Source organism: Dasypus novemcinctus, chromosome 9 (genome assembly GCF_030445035.2).
Source record: "Dasypus novemcinctus isolate mDasNov1 chromosome 9, mDasNov1.1.hap2, whole genome shotgun sequence".
Classification (NCBI taxonomy): Eukaryota; Metazoa; Chordata; class Mammalia; order Cingulata; family Dasypodidae; genus Dasypus; species Dasypus novemcinctus.
Genome location: NC_080681.1, coordinates 50,371,369 through 50,391,998, shown reverse-complemented (window position 1 = coordinate 50,391,998; position 20,630 = coordinate 50,371,369). Strand labels below are relative to the sequence as shown.

General features: G+C 35.7%; 1 protein-coding gene and 1 non-coding gene across 7 annotated transcripts in view; one reads left to right on the top strand and one right to left on the bottom strand.

Moving 5' to 3' along the window:
* MIGA1 (mitoguardin 1) overlaps positions 1-19,211 on the top strand; it is a 148,390-nt gene extending 129,179 nt beyond the window's left edge. For all 6 annotated transcript variants that reach the window (XM_058303333.2, XM_004472835.5, XM_004472834.5 and 3 more), the window contains 4 exons: positions 8,692-8,826; positions 9,956-10,009; positions 13,872-13,988; positions 15,538-19,211. In XM_058303333.2, coding sequence (XP_058159316.1) covers positions 8,692-8,826; positions 9,956-10,009; positions 13,872-13,988; positions 15,538-15,756 — 525 coding nt within the window. In that variant the 3' untranslated portion in view covers positions 15,757-19,211. The remainder of the gene's footprint in view (positions 1-8,691; positions 8,827-9,955; positions 10,010-13,871; positions 13,989-15,537) is intronic.
* LOC111759002 (U6 spliceosomal RNA) lies at positions 11,268-11,374 on the bottom strand. The gene has a single exon (XR_002793104.1). It is a non-coding gene; the product is annotated as a U6 spliceosomal RNA (small nuclear RNA).
* Positions 19,212-20,630: the final 1,419 nt, after the last annotated feature.

The window sequence follows — 20,630 nt, the reverse complement described above, 5'->3', positions numbered from 1 at the left end:
GATGCATGCAAGGAGTGCCGTGCCACGCAGGGATGTCCCCGCATAGAGGAGCCCCACGAGCAAGGAGTGCGCCCCATAAGGAGAGCCATCCAGCGTGAAAGAAAGTGCAGCCTGCCTAAGAATGGTGCCGCCCACATGGAGAGCTGACACAACAAGATGATGCAACTAAAAGAAACACAGATTCCCATGCCACTGACAACAACAGAAGCAGACAAAGAAGAAGATGCAGCAAATAGACACAGAGAACAGACAACTGGGGTGGGAGGGAAGGGGAGAGAAAAAATGTATATATAGATATGAAGGTTTCTGTGTATACACATTTTCGTATACTTCCTAGCTCCATTTGCTGAGAGGACCTGGGAGCAGCAATATCCTGAAAGAAATGAGCACTCCCAACATCCTGATCTTGACTTTTAACTACCATTCTCCCCCAAAAGAACTAGAGCTACTTGGAAAATGACTGATTTCAGCAATGGAATAGGGAAGGTACATAATGAGTCTTACTGTAGTGGAAGCTTAAAGAATGATGGGGGACATGTCAGAAGGGCTTGGAGCTCTTCTTTCTCTTGTTTTCCCTCTCTGCTCTGCTCTTGTTCTTCCTCTCTGTTTCCTTCCAGAATGATTGATCCTAAAGCTTTTAGTAAGAAACAGTAAAGTAGGTGTCTGCACCTGATAGAGAGGAAGCTGCTGTAACCCAGAGAAGGGTTTTGGAGCCTCTGCTGGCTAGGAGAATGCCCACATGGGAGAGCCTGAGCAGGGTGAGGAGGGCATCCAGGTGGATCATGGCTGGCAGGATGGTGTTGAGCTTAATCAGGATGAGGAGTGCTCATAGTGGCTCACCACACGGTGCCAGAGTGCAAGCAGAATGAGCAGGGTATCCACACAACAGGGCAGCCTAGTGTGTGATCTCAGAGCATAAGCACAACGAAGAGGGCATATGTACAAGGAGGTGAAATCAGAGGAATCAGAAACTGAACAAGGTGAGAAGGGTGTCTACACGGGAGTGTGAGGCCAGGCCCAGTGTCAAAGCCCAAGCAAGGTAAGGAGGACATCCCTGTGGAGGAAGCCTGGCATGGGGTGTCAGAGGCCAATCATGTGAGGAGGGTATCTAGAAGAAGGAGTGGCTGGGCATGGGGTATCAGAGTCAGTGGAGTGAGGGGGACTTCCAGGCAGAGAACACCCTACATGGGGAGTCAGAGCCCATGTGCGATGAGGAGGGCATCCATGCTGGTGGAGGGTGGCAGGTGCAGGGTGTTAGAGCTCAAGCAGAGTGAAGAGGACATCCACATGAAAGGGCAGTCTGCTGTGGGCAGGCCAGAGGCCAGGTAGGGTGAGGAGGGTGTCCATACAGGAGGGTAGACTGGCACAGGGTGTTGGAGCCAGAATGTGGTGCAAAGAGCATCTGCATGAGTGGGCAGCAGCATTAGTGGAGATTTGTAACATACTCAAGGGTTGATTAAAGAAGCACATTTATTAAGGACAATCTGAGCCAGCTTTCTCACATTGGAAAAGGGAGTTACAGAAATGTAAAGGGAGAAAACTAAAACATTTAAACATATGTGTCATGGAAGTTCCAAAAGGAGAAGAGAAAGAAAAAGGGGCAAAAAGAGTATTTGAGGAAATAGCTGAAAATATCTTTTCAAACTTTCATGAAAGAAATAAACCTACATATCCAAGAAGCACACCATACCCCAATCAGAAAAAATCCAAATAGACCTACTTCAAGACACATAGTACTCAGAATGTCAAATGTCAAAGATAAAGAGAAAATACTGAGAGCACCAAGGGATAGAAGTAAACCATCACATACAAGGGACACCCAGTAAGGCTTAGTGTGGATTTCTCATCAGAAACAATGGAGACAAGAAAACAGTAGTATGATACAATTAGGATATGGAAAGAGAAAAACTGCCAGTCAAGAATTCTTATTCCAGCAAAACTGTCCTTCAGATACAAAGGTGAGAATAAAATATTCACAAATGAACAGAAATTAAAGAGAGTTCATATTATAAAAAAGAATCTACCTTTGCAAGAAATATTAAAGGAAGCCTTATAGTCTGAAAGTAAAAGATAGGAGAGGGAGACTTGGAGGAGAGTATAAAAGAAAGAGTAGCAGGAAGGATAACCAAAAGAATAAAAAGACAGACAAAAATATGATATGATATATGAAAACAAAGAATAAAATGGTGAAAGTAAATAATGTGTTTATAATAATATCATTGAATATGAATGGATTAAACTCTCCAATCAAAAGATATAGGCTGACAGAATGGATTAAAAAAAATAAGAGCCATGCATATGCTGCTTACAAGAGACTTATCTTAGACCCAAGGATACAAACTGACTGAAAGTGAGAGGTTGGAAAGAGATACACCACACAAATACTAACCAAAAAAGAGAAGGGGTAGCTATAGTAATATCAAACAAAATAGGCCTTAAATGCAAAAAAGTTGTAAGAAATACAGAAGGCCATTATATATTAGTAAAAAGGCCAATCCACCAGGAATAAATAATAGTCATAAATATCTGTGCATGTAACCAGGGTGCCCCAAAATACATGAGACAAACTCTGGCAAAACTGAAGGGAGAAGACATCTCTACAATAATCGTTGGAGACTTCAACACCCCACTCATGTCATTTGATAGAACAACTAGACAAGATAAACAAGGAAACAGAGAATTTGAACAATACGATAAATGGATGAGACCTAACTGAATGTACAGAGCATTGCATCCAAACTCATTGGGTTATACATTCTTCTCAAGTGCCCATGGATCTTTCTCCAGGATCAACCTCAGTTAGGGCACAATGCGTTCTCAATAAAAATAAAAAGATTGAAATTATTCAAAGCATCTGCTCAAATCAGAATGAAACTGGAAATCAGTAATAGATAGGAAAGAGGTAAATTTGCAGATGTGTGGAGGCTAAACACCACAATCCTAACCAATGGATCAAAGAAGAAATTCCAAGTGAAATCAGTTAATATATTGAGACAAATGAAAACAAGAACACAGTTTATCAAAACATGGAATACAGTAAAGGCAGTCTTTTTTTTTTTTTTTAAGATTTATTTTTTATTTATTTCTCTCCCCCTCCCCACTCCCCCCCCCCCAGTTGTCTGCTCTCTGTCCATTCGCTGTGTTCTTCTGTGTCCGCTTGTATTCTTGTCAGCGGCACTGGCAATCTGTGTCTCTCTTTGTTGCGTCATCTTGCTGCGTCAGCTCTCCGTGTGTGTGGCACCACATTGGGCAGGCTGCACTTTTTTTGTGCCAGGCAGCTCTCCTTACAGGGTACATTCCTTGTGCATGGGGCTCCCCTATGTGGGGGACACCCCTGCATGACACGGCACTCCTTGTGTGCATAAGCACTGACCCAGCTCATCACACGGGTCAGGAGGCCCTGGGTTTGAACCTTGGATCTCCCATACAGTAGGTGGATGCTCTATCCATTGAGCCAAATCTGCTTCCCAGCAAAGGCAGTCTTGAGAGGGAAATTTATAGCCCTAACACCTATATTAAAAAAGAAGAAAGAGCTAAACTCGAAGATTGAATTGAACGACTGGAGGAATTAGAAAAAGAACAGCAAACCAATCCCAAAGCAAGAAGAATGAAAGAAATAATAAAGATTAGAGCAGAAATACATGAAATTGAGAAAAAAAAACAATAGAGAAAGTCAACAAAACCAAAAACTGGTTCCTTGAGAAGAGCAATAAAATGGACAAATCCCTAGCTAGATTACCAAAAAAAGAGAGAAGATGCAAATAAATACAATCAGAAATGAAAGGGGTTATGTCTGACCCCACAGAAATAAAAAGAATTATAAGAGGATATTATGCCAACAAACTAGACAACCTAGATGAAATGGACAAATTCCTAGAAATGCACAAACAACCTACACTGACACTACAAGAAATACAAGAACTTAACAAACCCATCATCAACAATCTATCAGCAGGGAAGAGGATGTGGCTCAACCAGTTGAGCACCCACCTACCATATGGTAGGTCCCAGGTTCGAGTCCTGGTGCCTCCGAAAGAAGATGAACAGACACCCACACCTGCTGCAATGAGCTAGACACCTGCACCTACATCAACAAGCTAGATGCTACACCCACCACTATGAGCAGACACAACAGGCCAGCAGATGCCACAGCCTGCAGGGAGTGAATGTGTCTCAGGCCATTGAGTACTCACCTCCAATGTGAGAGATCCCAGGTTCGGTTCCTGGTGTCTCCTGGAGAAGGTGGGCAAAACAATGAGCAGACAGGGATGGAGTTGGGATGGAAAGAAGGGAAGAAGGGAGGGAGGGAAAGGAGGAAGAAAGGAGGAATTTCTCAATATGATAAAAGCAATATGAAAAGCCCATAGCCAACATCATATTCAATGGGGAAAGGTCGAAAGTTTTCCTTCTAAGATAAGTAACAAGACAAGGATGCCAACTGTTAGCATTGTTATTCAGCATTGTACTAGAAGTTCTGGCTAAAGCAATTAGACAAGAAAAAAAATATTAAAGGAAGCAGATGTGGCTCAAGTGATAGAGCTTCCACCTACCATATGGGAGGACCTGGGTTCAATCCCTGGGACCTCCTGATGAAAAAGAAAAAGGGAAAAAAAGTATGCCCACACAGCAAGCCAGCGCCCACATGAGTACCCACATGGTGAGCCAGCGCCCGCACAAGTGAGTCACACAGCAAGATGATGATGCATCAAATGAGGGACAAGGGGAGAGTCAAGGTGAAGCACAGCAGGAACTTAGGTGGCGCAGTTGACAGGGAACGTCTCTCCCCATCAGAGGTCTCCAGGATCGAATCCTGGTGAATCCTAGTGGAGAGAAAATGAGAAGAGAAGACAACACAGACAGCAAAAACAGCAGGGTGTGAGGAGGGGAAGGGGGTTGTATTAGCCAAAGGGATACTGATGCAAAATACCAGAAATTGGTTGGTTTTTATAAAGGGTATTTATTTGGAGTAGGAGCTTACGGATACCAGGTCATAAAGCATAAGTTACTTCCCTCACCAAAGTCTGTTTGGAGCAAGATGGCTGCCAACGTCTGCGAGGGTTCAGGCTTCCTAGGTTCCTACGTTCCTGGGACGTGCTTTATTCTGGCTTCAATGATCCTTTCTTCCTGGAGCTGGCTTCTCTTTCCTCTGTGTGCTGAATTCCCAGGGCTCCAGTTTAAGTCTTCAGCATCAAACTCCAAAATCAAAACTCCAACTTTAAAAGCCCTCAACTCTGTTCTTCGCCATGCTTTTTATCTGCCCCACCCTAAGGGGTAGGGACTCAACGCCCTAATCATAACTCAATCATGCCCAAGTACAGATCAGATTATAAGCATAACCCAATATTTCTTTTTGGAATTCATCAATTATATCAAACTGCTATGGGGGAAAATAAATAAATCTTAAAAAAAAAAAAACATTAAAGACATCCAAATAGGAAAAGAGGAAGTAAAACTCTATATGCAGATTACTTGATCCTATATTTAGAAAATTCTGAAATGTCTACAGCAAAGCTACTTGAGCTAATAAATGAGTTCAGCAAAGTGACAGGATACAAGATCAACATGCAAAAATCAATAATGTTTTTGCACACTAGTATTAAACAATCTGGGGAGGAAATCAGGGGGGAAATTCCATTGACAATAGTAACAAAAAGACTCAAATAGCTAGGAATCATTTTAACCAAAGAAGTACAGGACCTATATGCAGAAAACTTCAAAACAATGCTAAGGGAAGCAGCTGTGGCTCAAGCAGTTGAGCTCCCGTTTACCTTATGGAGGGCCCGGGTTCGATCCCTGGGACCTCCTGGTAAAAAAAGAAAAAAGGCGTTTCAGACCTGCACAGTAAGGCACTGGCCCCCACGCAGCACAGAGAGGTACAGACCCAGTGAGGCACCCACACAGCCAAGCAATGCACCAAAAAGATGATGACGCAACCAGATAGAAAGAAAAAAAAATACTAAAAGAAATCAATGAAGACCTAAGAAATGGAGACGTTCCATTTTCATTGATTGGACAACTAAATATTATGAAGATGTCAATCCTACCCAAACTGATTTCTAGATTTAAAAAGACCAATCAAAATTCCAACAGCCTTCTTTACAGCAATAGAAAAGGCAATTACCAAATTCATTTGGAAGGGAAAGTACCTGGATAGCCAAAACCATTCTATAAAAGAAGAGTGGCATGGGAAGAATTTCACTGCTTGGCCTTGAAACATATTACAAAACTAGAGAGGTCAAAACATGATACTGGCATAAAGATAGACACATTGATCAGTGGAGTAGGGTTGAGAGACCAGAAATAAATACTCACTTCTTCAGCCAGCTGGTGTTTGACAAATCTACAAAAGCCACATTAATGGACAAAATAGTCTCTTCAACAAATGGTACTGGGAGAGTGGATATCCATAACAAAGAGAATGAAAGAGGACCCCTGTCTCAATTCCTATACAAGAGTCAAGTCAAAATGGATCAAAGACCTAATATAAAAGCCAGGACCATAAAACTACTAGAAGAAAATATAGGAAAACATCTTAAAGACCTTGTGGTATGTGGTGGTTTCTTGGCTCTTATCCCCAAAGTACGTGCAACAAAAGAAAAATATGTATAAATTAGACCTCCTCAAAAGCAAACACTTTTGCACCTCACAGGACATTGTCAAAAGGGTGAAAAGGCAGGCAACTCAACGGGAGAAAATATTTGGAAATCACATATCCAATAAGGGTTTAATATTCATGATATGTAAAGAGATGTTAAAACTCAACAATAAAAGACAAACTATCCAGTTAAAAAATGGGGGTGGGGGGGTGGGGGGGGAGGGCAAAAGACTTGAATAGACAGTGGTCCAAAGAAGAAATACAAATGGCCAAAAAAAAAAAAACTCATGAAAAAATGTTCAACATCATTAATGATTAGGGAAATGCAAATCAAAACTACAGTGAGATATCACTTCACATTTCACACCTATCAGAATGGACACTATTAAAAAGACAGAATTACAAGTATTGGAGAGGATGTGGAAATATAGGAACACTTATTCACAGTTGGTGGGAATGTAGAATGGTACAATCATTATGTGGTGTACTCTTTGGCAGTTCCTAAAGAAGTTGAATGTAGATTTGCCATATGACCCTGCAATACCACCACTGGGTACATACCCAGAAGAACTGAGAGCAGTGACACAAACAGACATTTGCACACCAATGTTAATAGCAACATTATTCATGATTGCCAAAAGTTGTAAAGAACCCAGGTGTCCATCAACTGATGAATGAATAAACTGGTTTATTCAAACAATGGAATAAAATGCAGCTGTAAGAATAAATGAAGTCATAAATATGACATCATGGTTGAACCTGGATAACATTATGTTGAGTGAAGCAAGCCAGACACAAAAGGACAAATACTGTATGATTGCGTTACTGTGAACTAAATGTATTGTGTAACATATTGTATGATTCTGTGTATATAAAATTTAAATATAAATCAATTTATAAAGATTAAATTTGATTAGTGGTTTTGTAGGGCTAGGGAAGGCATACTATGGGGTGTGGCTGTGGAGTTTTTCTTTTTGGAGTAATGAAATAATTCTAAAATGTTTTGTGATGAGAAATGAACAACATTGTGATTTTATACTAAAAGCCATTGCTTATACACTTTAGACAGATTGTATGGTATGTGAATATATCTAAATAAAATTGCCTAGTAAATAAATAAATAAATGTGCAAGACTAGTCAGAAATAGCAGCTATGTATAGCAGGGGAAACAGATTGAGAGGTGAAGAATTTCACAATTGTTTGTCTATTTTTTGTTTATAATTATTATTATTAAAATAATGAAAATGCTCTAATAATGACTGAAGTGATGAATACACAACTATGTGATTATACCAAATACCATTGATTGTACACCTTGGATGAATATTGATACATATTGATATGTATCAATAAAATTGATTTGTTAAAAAAAAATCCTTAACATGGGCCATAAAACTCTGCACATTTCTCTGTAGCCATTCTCCCCTGTGCTCTCTTTGCCACAGAAAACTACAGCACACTTTCAGTTCAATACCACTGTTTCTCTCCTTACTTTAAAATCTTTGACCTGTATTTCCTCTGCCTGGGATAACTCACTCCCTCAAAGAAGTCCTCTTTGACATCCAGTCTAGATCAGAATCTCCATCCTAAACTCTCATAGCACCATATATTTTCTCTTTCATTCTGCTTATCACAGCCTGTAATTACATAGTTGTGAGGTTATTTAGTTACTGTCTATTTTCTCCACTAGACTCTTAAGTGTCTAGTTTGCCTATTGTCTGAGCATCTCGGACTAGCACATAGTACAACACAGTATGTATGAGGTTCATACTCTGGTGGAGAAGACAGATGAATACATAGATAACTGAATTACAAAGCAGAATGGGTATTGTGGATGCTGTAATAGAAGCATGGACAAAGGACTCCTAGAACAGAGAGAGAGGGATTAATTTCACCTGATGGGTTCTAGGAGGGAGGCAGGTATTATGTGAATTGTAAGTTGTTTTGATATTTCTCTCTTCTCTACCTCTTTTTTTGGTCAGTGACGTATTCTAATTCAACTCAAAAAAACCTTGCTGTTATAAATTATGAGGCCCTGGCTTAGACTTTATTTCAGTTCTGTGCAATAATTCCTGTTTTAACCCTTATAATGCAGGTGAAAAATCTAAATTTTTATGATGTTGTTCTGGATTTTATATTAATGGATTCCTTTGAAGATTTAGAAAACCCACCCACATCCATACAGAATGTAGTAAATAATCGCTGGCTAAACTCTTCCTTCAAAGAAACTGTAAGTGGTAGTTTACCATTCTCAACTGAATGACTAAACTGAAATATAGCAGAGTGAAAAATGAGGAGATATAAAAATATATATATATTTATTTATAATTTATTCATTTTAATTGTCTTTTTTTAAAAGATACATAGATCACACAAAATGTTACATTTAAAAAATATAAGAGGTTATGCATATTTTAAGAGGAAAAATACAGTGATCGATGCTCACAAATATTATTTTAAATTATGGTAGAAAAAAATAGACCTGTGAAAAAATAAAACAGGTTTAAACTATATTCTTGACTTTGAATGTTCTCAGTTTCTGTTATTTTTCTTATTCAGATCTCTGTGGACAGTGATTTTTATTGGGCTTTAAGTGTCCTCCTGGAAGTAGGTGGGATGGCTATCATGTTTCATGATAAAGTTTGAATGCCTTTTTAAAAAAGGTTCCAATTGTTTATTTCAAATTATTTTGAAATTTTCTGACTATTGAATTATAAAGCATTTCTAATAAATTCACTTTAAAAAAAAACTCTTTTTCAACTAAAGAAATTTTTAATTATATAAGGTACATGTTTTTCATTTCCATAATCGATTTGTCAAAATGACCTTGACCAAAGTTTGATCATGCTAGAGTAGGGTCAGATTTCTTTCTTGTTCCTGTCATTATGGTCATGTTTCTTAGTCTTTATTTGAATAAAACTGTTTAGTTCTGCCCAAAATTATTTCCAACAGTACTAATTCTTGAAGAAAATATATTCTTTGCCATATCTTCATTATTACACATAAAATACTTTTATTTGTGTATATGCATCTATGTGCAGATAGTTTCACTTTTTTCTTTTAGGAACAGAATTTAAGGACTCTGCAATGTGAATTGTAATTACCAAGCTCTTTGGTACCTGGGTTCAAATTTTTTCCTTTAGTGACTTTGTATTTAATTTTAAATTAAAAAAAAAAGAAACTTTTTTTCATTAATATTTATAAACGATGAAAGGAGTCTGGAGTAGTTCATATCAGTAGTTAATGTTTTGAAGTTTTTAGACCCATAATGTGAATTTCCAATAAAATTCACTTTTATAAATGAAAAGTTTATATAGTCATAAGGTTAAATCTTGCTTTTCTCTTCTGCATATATTTAGGCTGTAGCGTCAAGTTGTTGGTCAGTGCTGAAACAGAAAAGGCTGCAGATGAAGGTAAAATTCATTATGCCCTGGACTGCATCATTAAGGAATTTGAGAATCCTGTCGAAGAAACGTCTGAGTCACTTTGCATATAGGGATGGAGATGATAGAGGTTGTCTCAAACTGATATATGACTTATTTTGGGCTTGGGTTGACCCCCTTTTTGACTGCCTTTTCTCTCTTCCTTGCCATTTAGTACTGTGGAGTGGAGCACATATTAAGCCACATGTGGGATTCCCACTAAATGAGAGAAGGTTTAGGATTAGAAATAGCTCTGAGAGTTTTTTTATTTTGGTTTTTCATGTAAGATTTATTCACTTATGCACTCATTCACTGATTCATTATTCATTTAAGGTTTTTTTTCTCTAAAAGTTAAAGGATTTCTCTTTATTATGATACCATCACCACTCAAAACATTAATTCCTTAAGATCCTATTCAAATTTCTCTCATTTTTTCATTGGTTTTTAAAGATATTTTTTATTGAAGTCTATTATTCATACATGAACATGCATAAACAATAAGTGTATGGTAAAGACTGTGAACTTATATACATGCATAACATCATACAGGGGTCTCATACATCACCCCTCCACCAACACTTTGCGTTGTTGTGAAACATTTGTTACAAGCTTTGCAAGAGCATCATCAAAATATTACTGCTAACTATAGTCCCTATATTTGGTATATTTTTCCCCCAACCAACCCTATTTTTTAAAAATATATTTTTATTACAGAGGTTGTGAACTTAGAAAACAGTCATGCACATGTGTAGAATTCCCATACAATACCCCTTCACAACATACCACACTGTGGTGGAACATTTGTTACAGATTATGAGATAACATCATCAGACTGCTGTCACCAACCATAGTGTACATTTGGCACACTTTTTCCGTATACTTCCATTATCAACTCAGTACATCTTTGGCATTGATGCAAGAATGTTATAGTATTGGTGTTAACCACAGTCTGTAGGTCACACAATTACAGTTTTCCCATGCTTCATCACATTCCCACTACCCTGCAATAGTGTTGTACATCTGCTCTAGCTCACAAAAGTATACTCTTGCATTTGTACCCTTAACTACAATTCTCATCCACCTCTGAGTTCAGTGTTAATTCTGTGCCTAGATTATTCTTTAGCTTTCTTTCAATTGACATTTACTTCCCCAGACTACCCTTTTTAGTCACAATCCCTATAAACTAGATGCTACTCACTACAATGTGTTACCATTAATTCTATCCATTTCCACACTTTCACAGTCAAGTACAAATTTGGAATGCTTCATGGATTTGTGTGTCATCCTTGCACGGGGGCCATGCTAATCTTCTCTGTATCGTTCCAATTTTAGTATATGTGCTGCCAAAGCAAGCACTTCACTTAAGATTTTTAAACATGGTTTAATATAGTGGATTCTACTTCATAAAATCCACCTGAGAAATAATTTTTTGATTGTAATAGCAGCTTTATTCAAGTTGGAGCCCCTACCAAAAAAAAAACCTTAAATTTCATTCCTGGCACCATGCTCCACACACTCTAACCCACCTTACCCATGAACATCCTGCTGTTACCATATCACTCTTAGTGGTAAAGGGCTGAACTGGAGGGAGATTGCCTGGGTTAAAATCCCTTCTCTGCCACTTACTAGCCATGTGACCTTGGGCAAATTGCTTAACCCCTCTAGGCCTCAATTTCTTCATTTGTAAAAAGTTGATAGTAATAAAGTCCTACATCATAGGTTTTTTGAGGACTAAATTATTTAATACATATAAGTACTTAGAACAGTGCCTAGCATAGTGTACAATGCAAGTGTTGGCTATTATTATAGTTATGATTTGCCCAAGGACCTATTTGCCCTAGTAATTTCCTGTTACTTATTTTATCATATGTATATTTCTCAATCCAACACATTTCTCTGAGACATTATTGCCAAGTACAGTTTTTCCAAAGCATAGTTCTCCCAGCATTTTACCCGATATTGTCAAAAATGAGTCCAGAGATCCTATATTTTAAAAAAGCTTCCCAAATGATTAGTATATGCTCTGGTGTTTGAGAACTACTGGTGTAGGAGCTAGGGAACAGTTTTTGGAGACTATAGTCTTGAATTTGATTCTCACACTAGCTAGCATGATTGTGGGCAAGTTGCTATTGCAAAATGGAGTTAATACCTATTTCGTAGAGTTGCTGTGGCATGAAATGAAATAATATCAAAGTCAAACTTTAATTAAAATCAAATTTAAAATAACCACAAAAGAGTTTAATAAGTGGTAGTTGCCATAACAATAATGATAAAAACATTATCACCATTAAATCTAACTTTATTTTCTACTTCTTAGCATAAATCTTCTGCCTTAGGCTTCTTTCTGTACCTACATTTACCATAAATGTCTCACCTCTTGGGAGCTACTACCAATGCCTGGAATGCCAAACTCCATCCTCTCTGCTTAAACAAATCTTACCTACCACTGAACTGTATGGGATTTGGAATTTTAACATATGCAGAAATCTTTCAGACTAGAATAACCTCATTGCATCCCTGATAAGTTTTTTTTTTAAGATTCATTTATTTATTTCTCTCCCCTCCCCCCTGCCCCAGTTGTCTATTCTCTGTGTCTATTTGCTGCATATTCTTTCTTTTGTCTGCTTCCGTTGTCAGCGGCATGGAATCTGTGTTTCTTTTTGTTGCATCATCTTGTTGTGTTAGCTCTCTGTGTGTGCGGCTCCATTCCTGGGCAGGCTGCACTTTCTTTCGTGCTGGGTGGCTCTCCTTACGGGGCGCACTCCTTGCGCGTGGGGCTCCCCTACACGGGGGACACCCCTGGGTGGCACGGCACTCCTTGCGTGCATCAGCACGCGCGTGGTCCAGCTCCACACAGGTCAAGGAGGCCCAGGGTTTGAACCGTGGACCTCCCATGTGGTAGGCGGACGCCCTAACCATTGGGCCAAATCTTCTTCCCCTGATAAGTTTTTGGCCTTCCCTAACTATTGAGATTTAGAGCAGGTTATTTAACCCTTCTAATAGACAAAATGATATTACTATGACATTCTTTTACAGGGATGTTTTATTAAATTAAATGAGGACCTAGCACATGGTCTGGAATATAACACTCATTAAATGGTAACTGCTGCTACAATATGCTTTTTAAATTAAGATTCAGAAGATTACTTTGGAGATTGTAAAATAGAAAAAAACTCTTCCAAACAACAGACTCTTACCACATAATTATCACCAGTTGATGCTAGATTTGACAATATCCCTTATTAAAATTTTAACAAGGGAAATTCAAAAAGTTATTAGTAAACTTAGAGGGTTTTCTAAAACACAATTATATATTGTACTATTTCACAAGAAGAGGGAATTATACATTTTATGCTAAATTATATCCAATTCTTTAAATATTAGAGTTTAGTAAAACTAATTTTGTCCTTAATCATTTAAAATCACTTTAAAAATCACTTTAGCCTTTGTCAGTTAATTAAGTGATTTTTAATAGCTGAACCTTGGATGTTTTATTAATCCTAAAAATTATACTGCTAAAAAGCATGTAACATTCTTGCTATTGCTTGGTTACAACACTATGATTGTTTTCTTATGAAGTGTTTTTATGAGGTGAAAAATGCTTTTTATGAAATAATGCTTCTCAGCACATTTGAAACTCTTGACTAGGATATGAAATCTGCACAAAACATTCTGTGACTCTAAAGTTACTTGTAAGTTTTTTACCTTTCTTAGTAAGCTGGCTTCATCATTGATTCTTGGTGTGCTCTCAAAAAGAGCTGACCATATGATGGATTGCAATTTCATTTTGTCCACTAGAGAAAGAAATGGTGGTAAGCTAAAAATAACTTAATTCTTTTTTCCTTCCCAACAGATCCCAGATGGATTTTTTGCCCATTTTTATGCCATTTGTGAGCATATCAGTCCTGTCCTAGCTTGGGGCTTTTTGGGTCCTAGAAATTCCCTTTATGATTTATGTTGCTTCTTTAAGGTATGTACAGTCATTGCATCATTCATTTATTTTCTAAACCAAGAAGCATTTAAGATTTTATTCTGTCTTGATTTTGTTTTTATGAAGAATGTTATTTAAAGGTAAAGTTATAAAAGCCACATACCGTCATTATTTAAAATGCCAGTGAATGATTATTACATAGATTTGGTGCTTTATCCTGGAATAGATTCAACAAGTCCATTTACCTTTTCAATTCCTTCTGTAATGGATACATGTTCTTACATGGTGGTGCCATGTTGCAATCAAATTGCTGTTTTTTCACTTGTTTTTCATGCCTGGGCACTTTTGGAATTTATAAAGCAAACAGTGTCTGTTTAATTCACATGTGGTAATTTAGAGATAAGTCTGGTTCAGGAGAATATGAATGATAAAATCCCAAGTTGTGAGAAATAACCTGGGAATTTAAAGTTTGGATCCCTGTGCCAGCCATTTAATTTTGCCCAAAAAACAAGTTACAATTAATTGTAGATTTTTATGCCTGGCAGAGTGCCAAGAGAAGCCTCACTATTTAGTTATCTTGAATTTAGGCTGAGTTTCAAGGAACAAACATCCAAAACCTTCAAATTGATACTCAATTATGTTTACTTTTATTTGTAAAAAGTTTAGGAAAATATTTATTTGCTGTCATTCAAAATACCTCCCAAATGTAAGGTATGTATTTTAGTGGAAAAACATAGATGAGGAATTGAGTCTGTCATTAATGAGCAGTCTGACTTTGAGCAAGTCATTTTTTGGCCCTTCTTTTCTTCATCTATAAAATGAGAGGGTTTGGCAGGTTGATTGCTTCCAGATATTAATAAGTAAATCTCTGAATAGTGTCTCCTTAGCATTTAATTTCCAGAGGACAGAAACTTTTTTGGGGGGAACGGGGGGGTTTCTGTGTGTTTTTTTTTGTTTTGTTTTGTTTTGTTTTGGCTCTTTGGAGTTCCTTTCTTTATCCATCATGCTATAACAGCCTGAGACTTATTACTTAGTGTACAGCTTGCATAAAATGAGTGTCCACATGAATGTTAATTTACTGAAATGAAGTACCCGTCAAGATCTTCTACTGATTTAAGATTTGAGACCTGAAATTATTTTTTTCGTGTGTTTTAAGTTTTTTATTTAAGAAAATTATACACTTAAAAATTATAATTTACAGTTATTGGGAAGTGCTTAATCTTCTGATTTAGAGTAATACCAGTGTACAGAAATAACATTGAAAACTTCAGTTACTGAATCTTTTACATTTATACAGTGCTTTAGGGTCTATAGGCATGTCTCATAGATTATCATTTTTGACCTTCACATCAGCTTTGAGTTTCAAATAGGACAGGTGGTTTTGCCTCTTGTTTTAGAGAAAGGAAAATGATAACCCAAAATGCTTAAATCGCTTGCTCATAGTTACTTTTATAATGAGATATGGAACTAGTATGAGAACTCAGGTCTTCTGAGTCCTAATTGATCCTCATTACAATATTAGTTACTCTTTAGATTTAATATAATTTTATTCTAATACATGCCAAATTGTTTTGTCTTCATTTTCCAGAATCAAGTTCTTTTCTTTCTCAAAGACATTTTTGACTTCGAGAAGGTGCGCTATTCAAGTGTGGAGACTTTGGCGGAAGACCTCATGCAGTTACTCATTCGCCGCACTGAACTTTTAATGGCCTATGTTGGAGCAGATGCACTGAGGCATACAAGTAGTTGTATAAGTAGTCATGGCCATGTTATGTCCAGTGGGCTGTTAGAAGCCAAAGTACAGTAATTACCAGAAAAACCATACAATTTGAATGTGCTATGAAATATTGTAAGGTAACCATTGGTACGTGTGGTCTCAGGGAGGAGAGAAAATCTAGAAAAGAATGAGTTGGCCGTACTGTATGTACACAGAAGTTCTGTTAGTGAATCCCTGTGTAGTGTACCCAAAGTGGGTTTTTACAATCTTTAGGTAATAATTTAAGTCATGAAATGTGTTGTTTCCAGAAATAGTGCTTGAATTAAAGCCAGTACTTGGGAGTTCATTGATTTGTCTTCTTAAAGTTGTCTGAAATGTCCAGTATCATTCTCAAAAGTGTTTTATGCTTTGCACCTAGAAAATATATACTTTAGCCAAGACCTTTGTGGCTGACATATGGAAGAATCTTTTACAACTGGTATCAACATATTTAACTTTGCCTGAAAATGTATTTTTGATGATAGTTATTCATTTGTGAAATAAACTTTAGGCAGTAGTGGTTTTCAATATGTACTGCTTACATTATTGTATATGCATTTGCTTATGTATTTGAATCAGAGAAATATTGTAATGGCAGAATATCATTATAAAACGTTAAATGAATTGACACTGAGAAGTTTACAATTTACAACTTTACATTAGATTTACTGCACTTGCCAAAATATGTTACTGCTAGTCCTCTTAAGTTTCAGTAAAGAGACTGAAGAACGTTTAGCTTTTTATAAATTAGAGCATTTTTCTTTGAAAGAAAAGATAACATTTATTAACTAAGACAGGCAATTAAAATTTTTAATATGAGTTTTGAGATTGTCTCCCATATCCTAAGGTATTAAACTTGGTACAGTAAAATCATTTCTCCTTTCCCCTTCTACAAAACTGCTTTTCAGTTATCCCAAGAGAACTTAGCATATGGAAACTTGTCATATTATGCTCATATTTTAAATTTTCTCAAACTTTGAATTTTAGTGAGGTTTTAAAGAAGTTTTTTTCTTCCTTGAATATAGAATAAAAATATTTTTAATGGTATAGAAATATATTTCCTATCCTTTATGATGACAATGGGTCATCATAAACAAATGGGTTGTTCATATGAGTAAAGTTCTTCTTCAGAGTATAGCAGATAGTTTCAGAGTTGCATTAATTTTATGTCTAAATCATATACCACTTATCTGGAGTGGCTGATTGAGTATATCAGTGGATTATATTTGTTGACTTTGCTCGTAAAGTGGGCTTTTCATTTTAGGAGTTATTTATACAGAAGTATCTATATATGTTTTTTAAAAATTACATTTTAGATTAAAGTGCCTAGTTTTTGATTAATGAATTAGAAAAGTAAAAGTAAAAAAAAGTCTTCTAAGATTTTAAATTGTATGTATGTGCCACGTTTACACATTAGTTACAAAATATGAAACTCAGAATTTTTATGCTGTTCGCATGTACTTTGTTCCATAATGTATAGATTATAGCATCAAACTAATTAAAATGAAGTATTTCTCTAATAGTTTTTGAGTATATAGCTCTTTGACTTTTCTTAAGTATAGTCTTAATTTAACAATTGGCTATAATTCTTATTCATGAAGAAGAATATCATAAGCATAATAACTAAAAATTATGTAATGTGTACCACTTTTTATTTAACATTTTGTATCTTTGCTTGTTGTTGAGGTACCACTGACCTTGAGATATACTTACACATGCACACAAACACATGCCCATTACCATGTAGGTAAGGTAGTTATTGATTATATTAATTTACTTGTTGGGGGATAAATGTTTTAAGCTGTGGTTTATAGATAAGCTATAAGTAAACTTGATTACCTTTTATTTGAGAATGATATTATTGGAAATCAGCTTTGAAGAATTGCACTATTTAATGATGCTGCTACTATAATAACTCTGGGGAATTTATGTCACCATATAAGATGAATGGCTTTCCAGAATGTGTAATTTTTCCCTTTTACATTTACCCTTAAAATTTTTTTTGACCATATTCAGGAGGTTGGTTCATCAAACTCAGTGGTTGAGTTTGATTGGTTTCTGGTCAATTTAGTAGCTACTACTTTACCAAGATGCTTTGTCTGTGGCCTTTGACAAAAGGGATGAGAGTGATGAAATAGAATTTCAGGGCAATAATTATAGGAAAAACCTCTGTATTGTATGGGAAGAAACTTACCCCTTTTATTTTTTTATTTTTTTATTTTTTTGCTCCTAATAGTGTTATTTATTTATTTATTTATTTTTATTGACTTTGTAATAATATTACATTAAAAATATATATGTGAGGTACTTACCCCTTTTAAAGGAAGCATTTTCCTAAAAACATTTCTGATAGTGGAAGAGTACTTAAAACATACATCCCAGTTTCCATTTGCCTTAAAATTGGGTTAAATAACAAAAGAAATACTTTAAAAACAATAAATGATTACTCTAGAGCTTTTTAGGGTAAAACCCTATTCAATACTTACTCATGGTAATACTGTCAGAAGAGTGTCATTACCACCTTGAGTCGGACCGTTCACTTCCAGGTGTAAATTCTAAGAGGGCCTTGATTTAGTCAGTCCTGCCTGAGCAAATGGCTTTTTTCCTCATTGATCATTGTTCAGGTGATACTTAATATTTCTTTCTTTTTTTTCTAATTTAGTTTTCCTACATTTTTTTTCAACTAAAAAACTAGTTATTCTCAGAGTTTAACAGTATGTTTATTAAATATCAAGATGGAATTATCTTTTAAAAGAAGCCAAATTTTCCATACTATTTTAAGTAGCTCCACTGAACTTTTTCTCTTTCATGAAATAGTATTCTTTATTTGCATCCATTTACTATGATTATATTAATTTGTTGAATTAACTGACTTTATAAAAAAATATTTACAAATGTTTTCTTGCCTTAAGATATAACATTTTCTATTTAATCACCTAAGGAGTGACTATTAGCTTTACAAAAGGGTTCTGTACTTTCTTTAAGCTTTGGAAATAGGAATGCCAAAATAACATTTGATGTACTTCTCTGTGTCCTTTCAACATCACAAATTTTAAATTATGCTTATAGTTCATTTGCTTTTATCTTAACGTGAACTTGTATTAGAGAATTATTTTGAATTTAAATTTCAAAATGATTATAAGAATTACACTGAATTCAAAGCTTTTGTTTTTTGCTTGAATCAATCAGATTTAGAAATATCTCTCTTTATGTGAGATTTAAGAATTTATATAATCTGCAATTAATGGCAATAAGGGCATCCTTAATTTGTTCTTAATGATTATATTGTTTTGTTTAGTTTGAGGAAAAACACGTATTAGGTTTACTTGACTGATATCAGTAAATGTTTCTATTTCCTAAATGTGAGGATTACTCTCATTAATTTGTGTAAAAGTAAAACACAACTGTAGTAGAAAAAAAAACAGCACTGACTCTTTAGCCAAAAATATGCGCTGAAATTCACGTGAATGTATTTCTATTACTGCCAAATAAAACAGTGAATGGTATGTCTTGCCGATGTATTGACTCTTTTAAACAAATTTTATATATATTTGTGAAGTCACACTTGTCTCATCAGACCCTACCCTATAAGAGCTTTCATTCTCCATATAGACCACATAAAATATATCAAATATATATTTTATTATATATATATATAAATATATATATTTTCATTCTCCATACAGACCATATAAAATATATCAAATATATAACGTATATCAAAACATATAGGATGTTTTGATGAATGCCATCAAACATAATGTAAATTTCTTAAATTGATGTACTTATTCTGAACCTTCTTTTCCTGCCAGTTCTTGGTAAGCGTTCAGATATAGTCAGCCAAGGAGAGGGATGATGCCTGGACACCTCTGTCATCACCAGATAGCTGAAAGAGTTCTTCTGGATATAAATACAGTAGTTTTAATGTGGGACTTTTAATAAATAGGATTATTTTAGAATAATTAAATATGTATAGTATAGATAAGCGTACATATTTTTAAATTTTTAACTACTAAATTAAACTTAAGAACTGAAATATGTTACAAGCAACCATGCAAATGAGTTGAACGATCTTTTCCTGCTAGGATCTAGGGCTAGAGGTAGAATGCCAAACTAGATAAGGATCTTAATCTCCTCTTTTGTTTTCTTTATCATTATCTGCCATACCCTTTGTTTTCTCCTGGCTTCCTCTTTGATCCCACTACCTGGACTTGGTGTTTTGTACTTTAAACATCTCTCTTTGAATTCTTATGCATGTTTAAAATATTTCTCTACAAGTATCTCAGTGTCCTATTGTTACACTACATGTAGGTTTTTGATGGAAATCTTTATAAGGTTACTTTGTTTGCCCCCTGTCTTCCTTATTATCCTTATGACATTTTTTACTTCTATTTTTCTCTTTTCTGCAATGTCTCTTCCTGTACCCAGCGTTCTGTTATCCTTTACCCTGATACTTCTTCCCTGTTCACCTCTTTCTCTCCTCATGCTACTGATATCTTTGATTAGCCTGCACAGCTCTTTAGTCTGCTGAGGTTCTTTCTTTGGCTTTTTCTACATCTGAACAGTTGGAATCCTTCAGTAACTTCCATCGGTTGGGCAGGAAAGGAATGAATTCCAGTAAAGGAAAAGAAAAAAAAAAACAACCAAAAAGCAAACCATCTTTCTATGACACTTTTTATTCTTTACTTAAAAGCCACAACAAAGAACTGGTACATCAAATATCCCTAGGTGTTGGCCTTTAACTATCTATTATGTGTGTCACAGATGCTTTTCACAAAGTACATTTATATATAGGAAATTACAGAACTTTTATAATTTGCTGTGTTTGAAATAAACACCACAGAAGTTGAATATAGAAAAGCAGTTTAACATTTGAAGGATTTGAAATACATACTTCCAGAACTTTGCTAATTCTTTCACTTAAT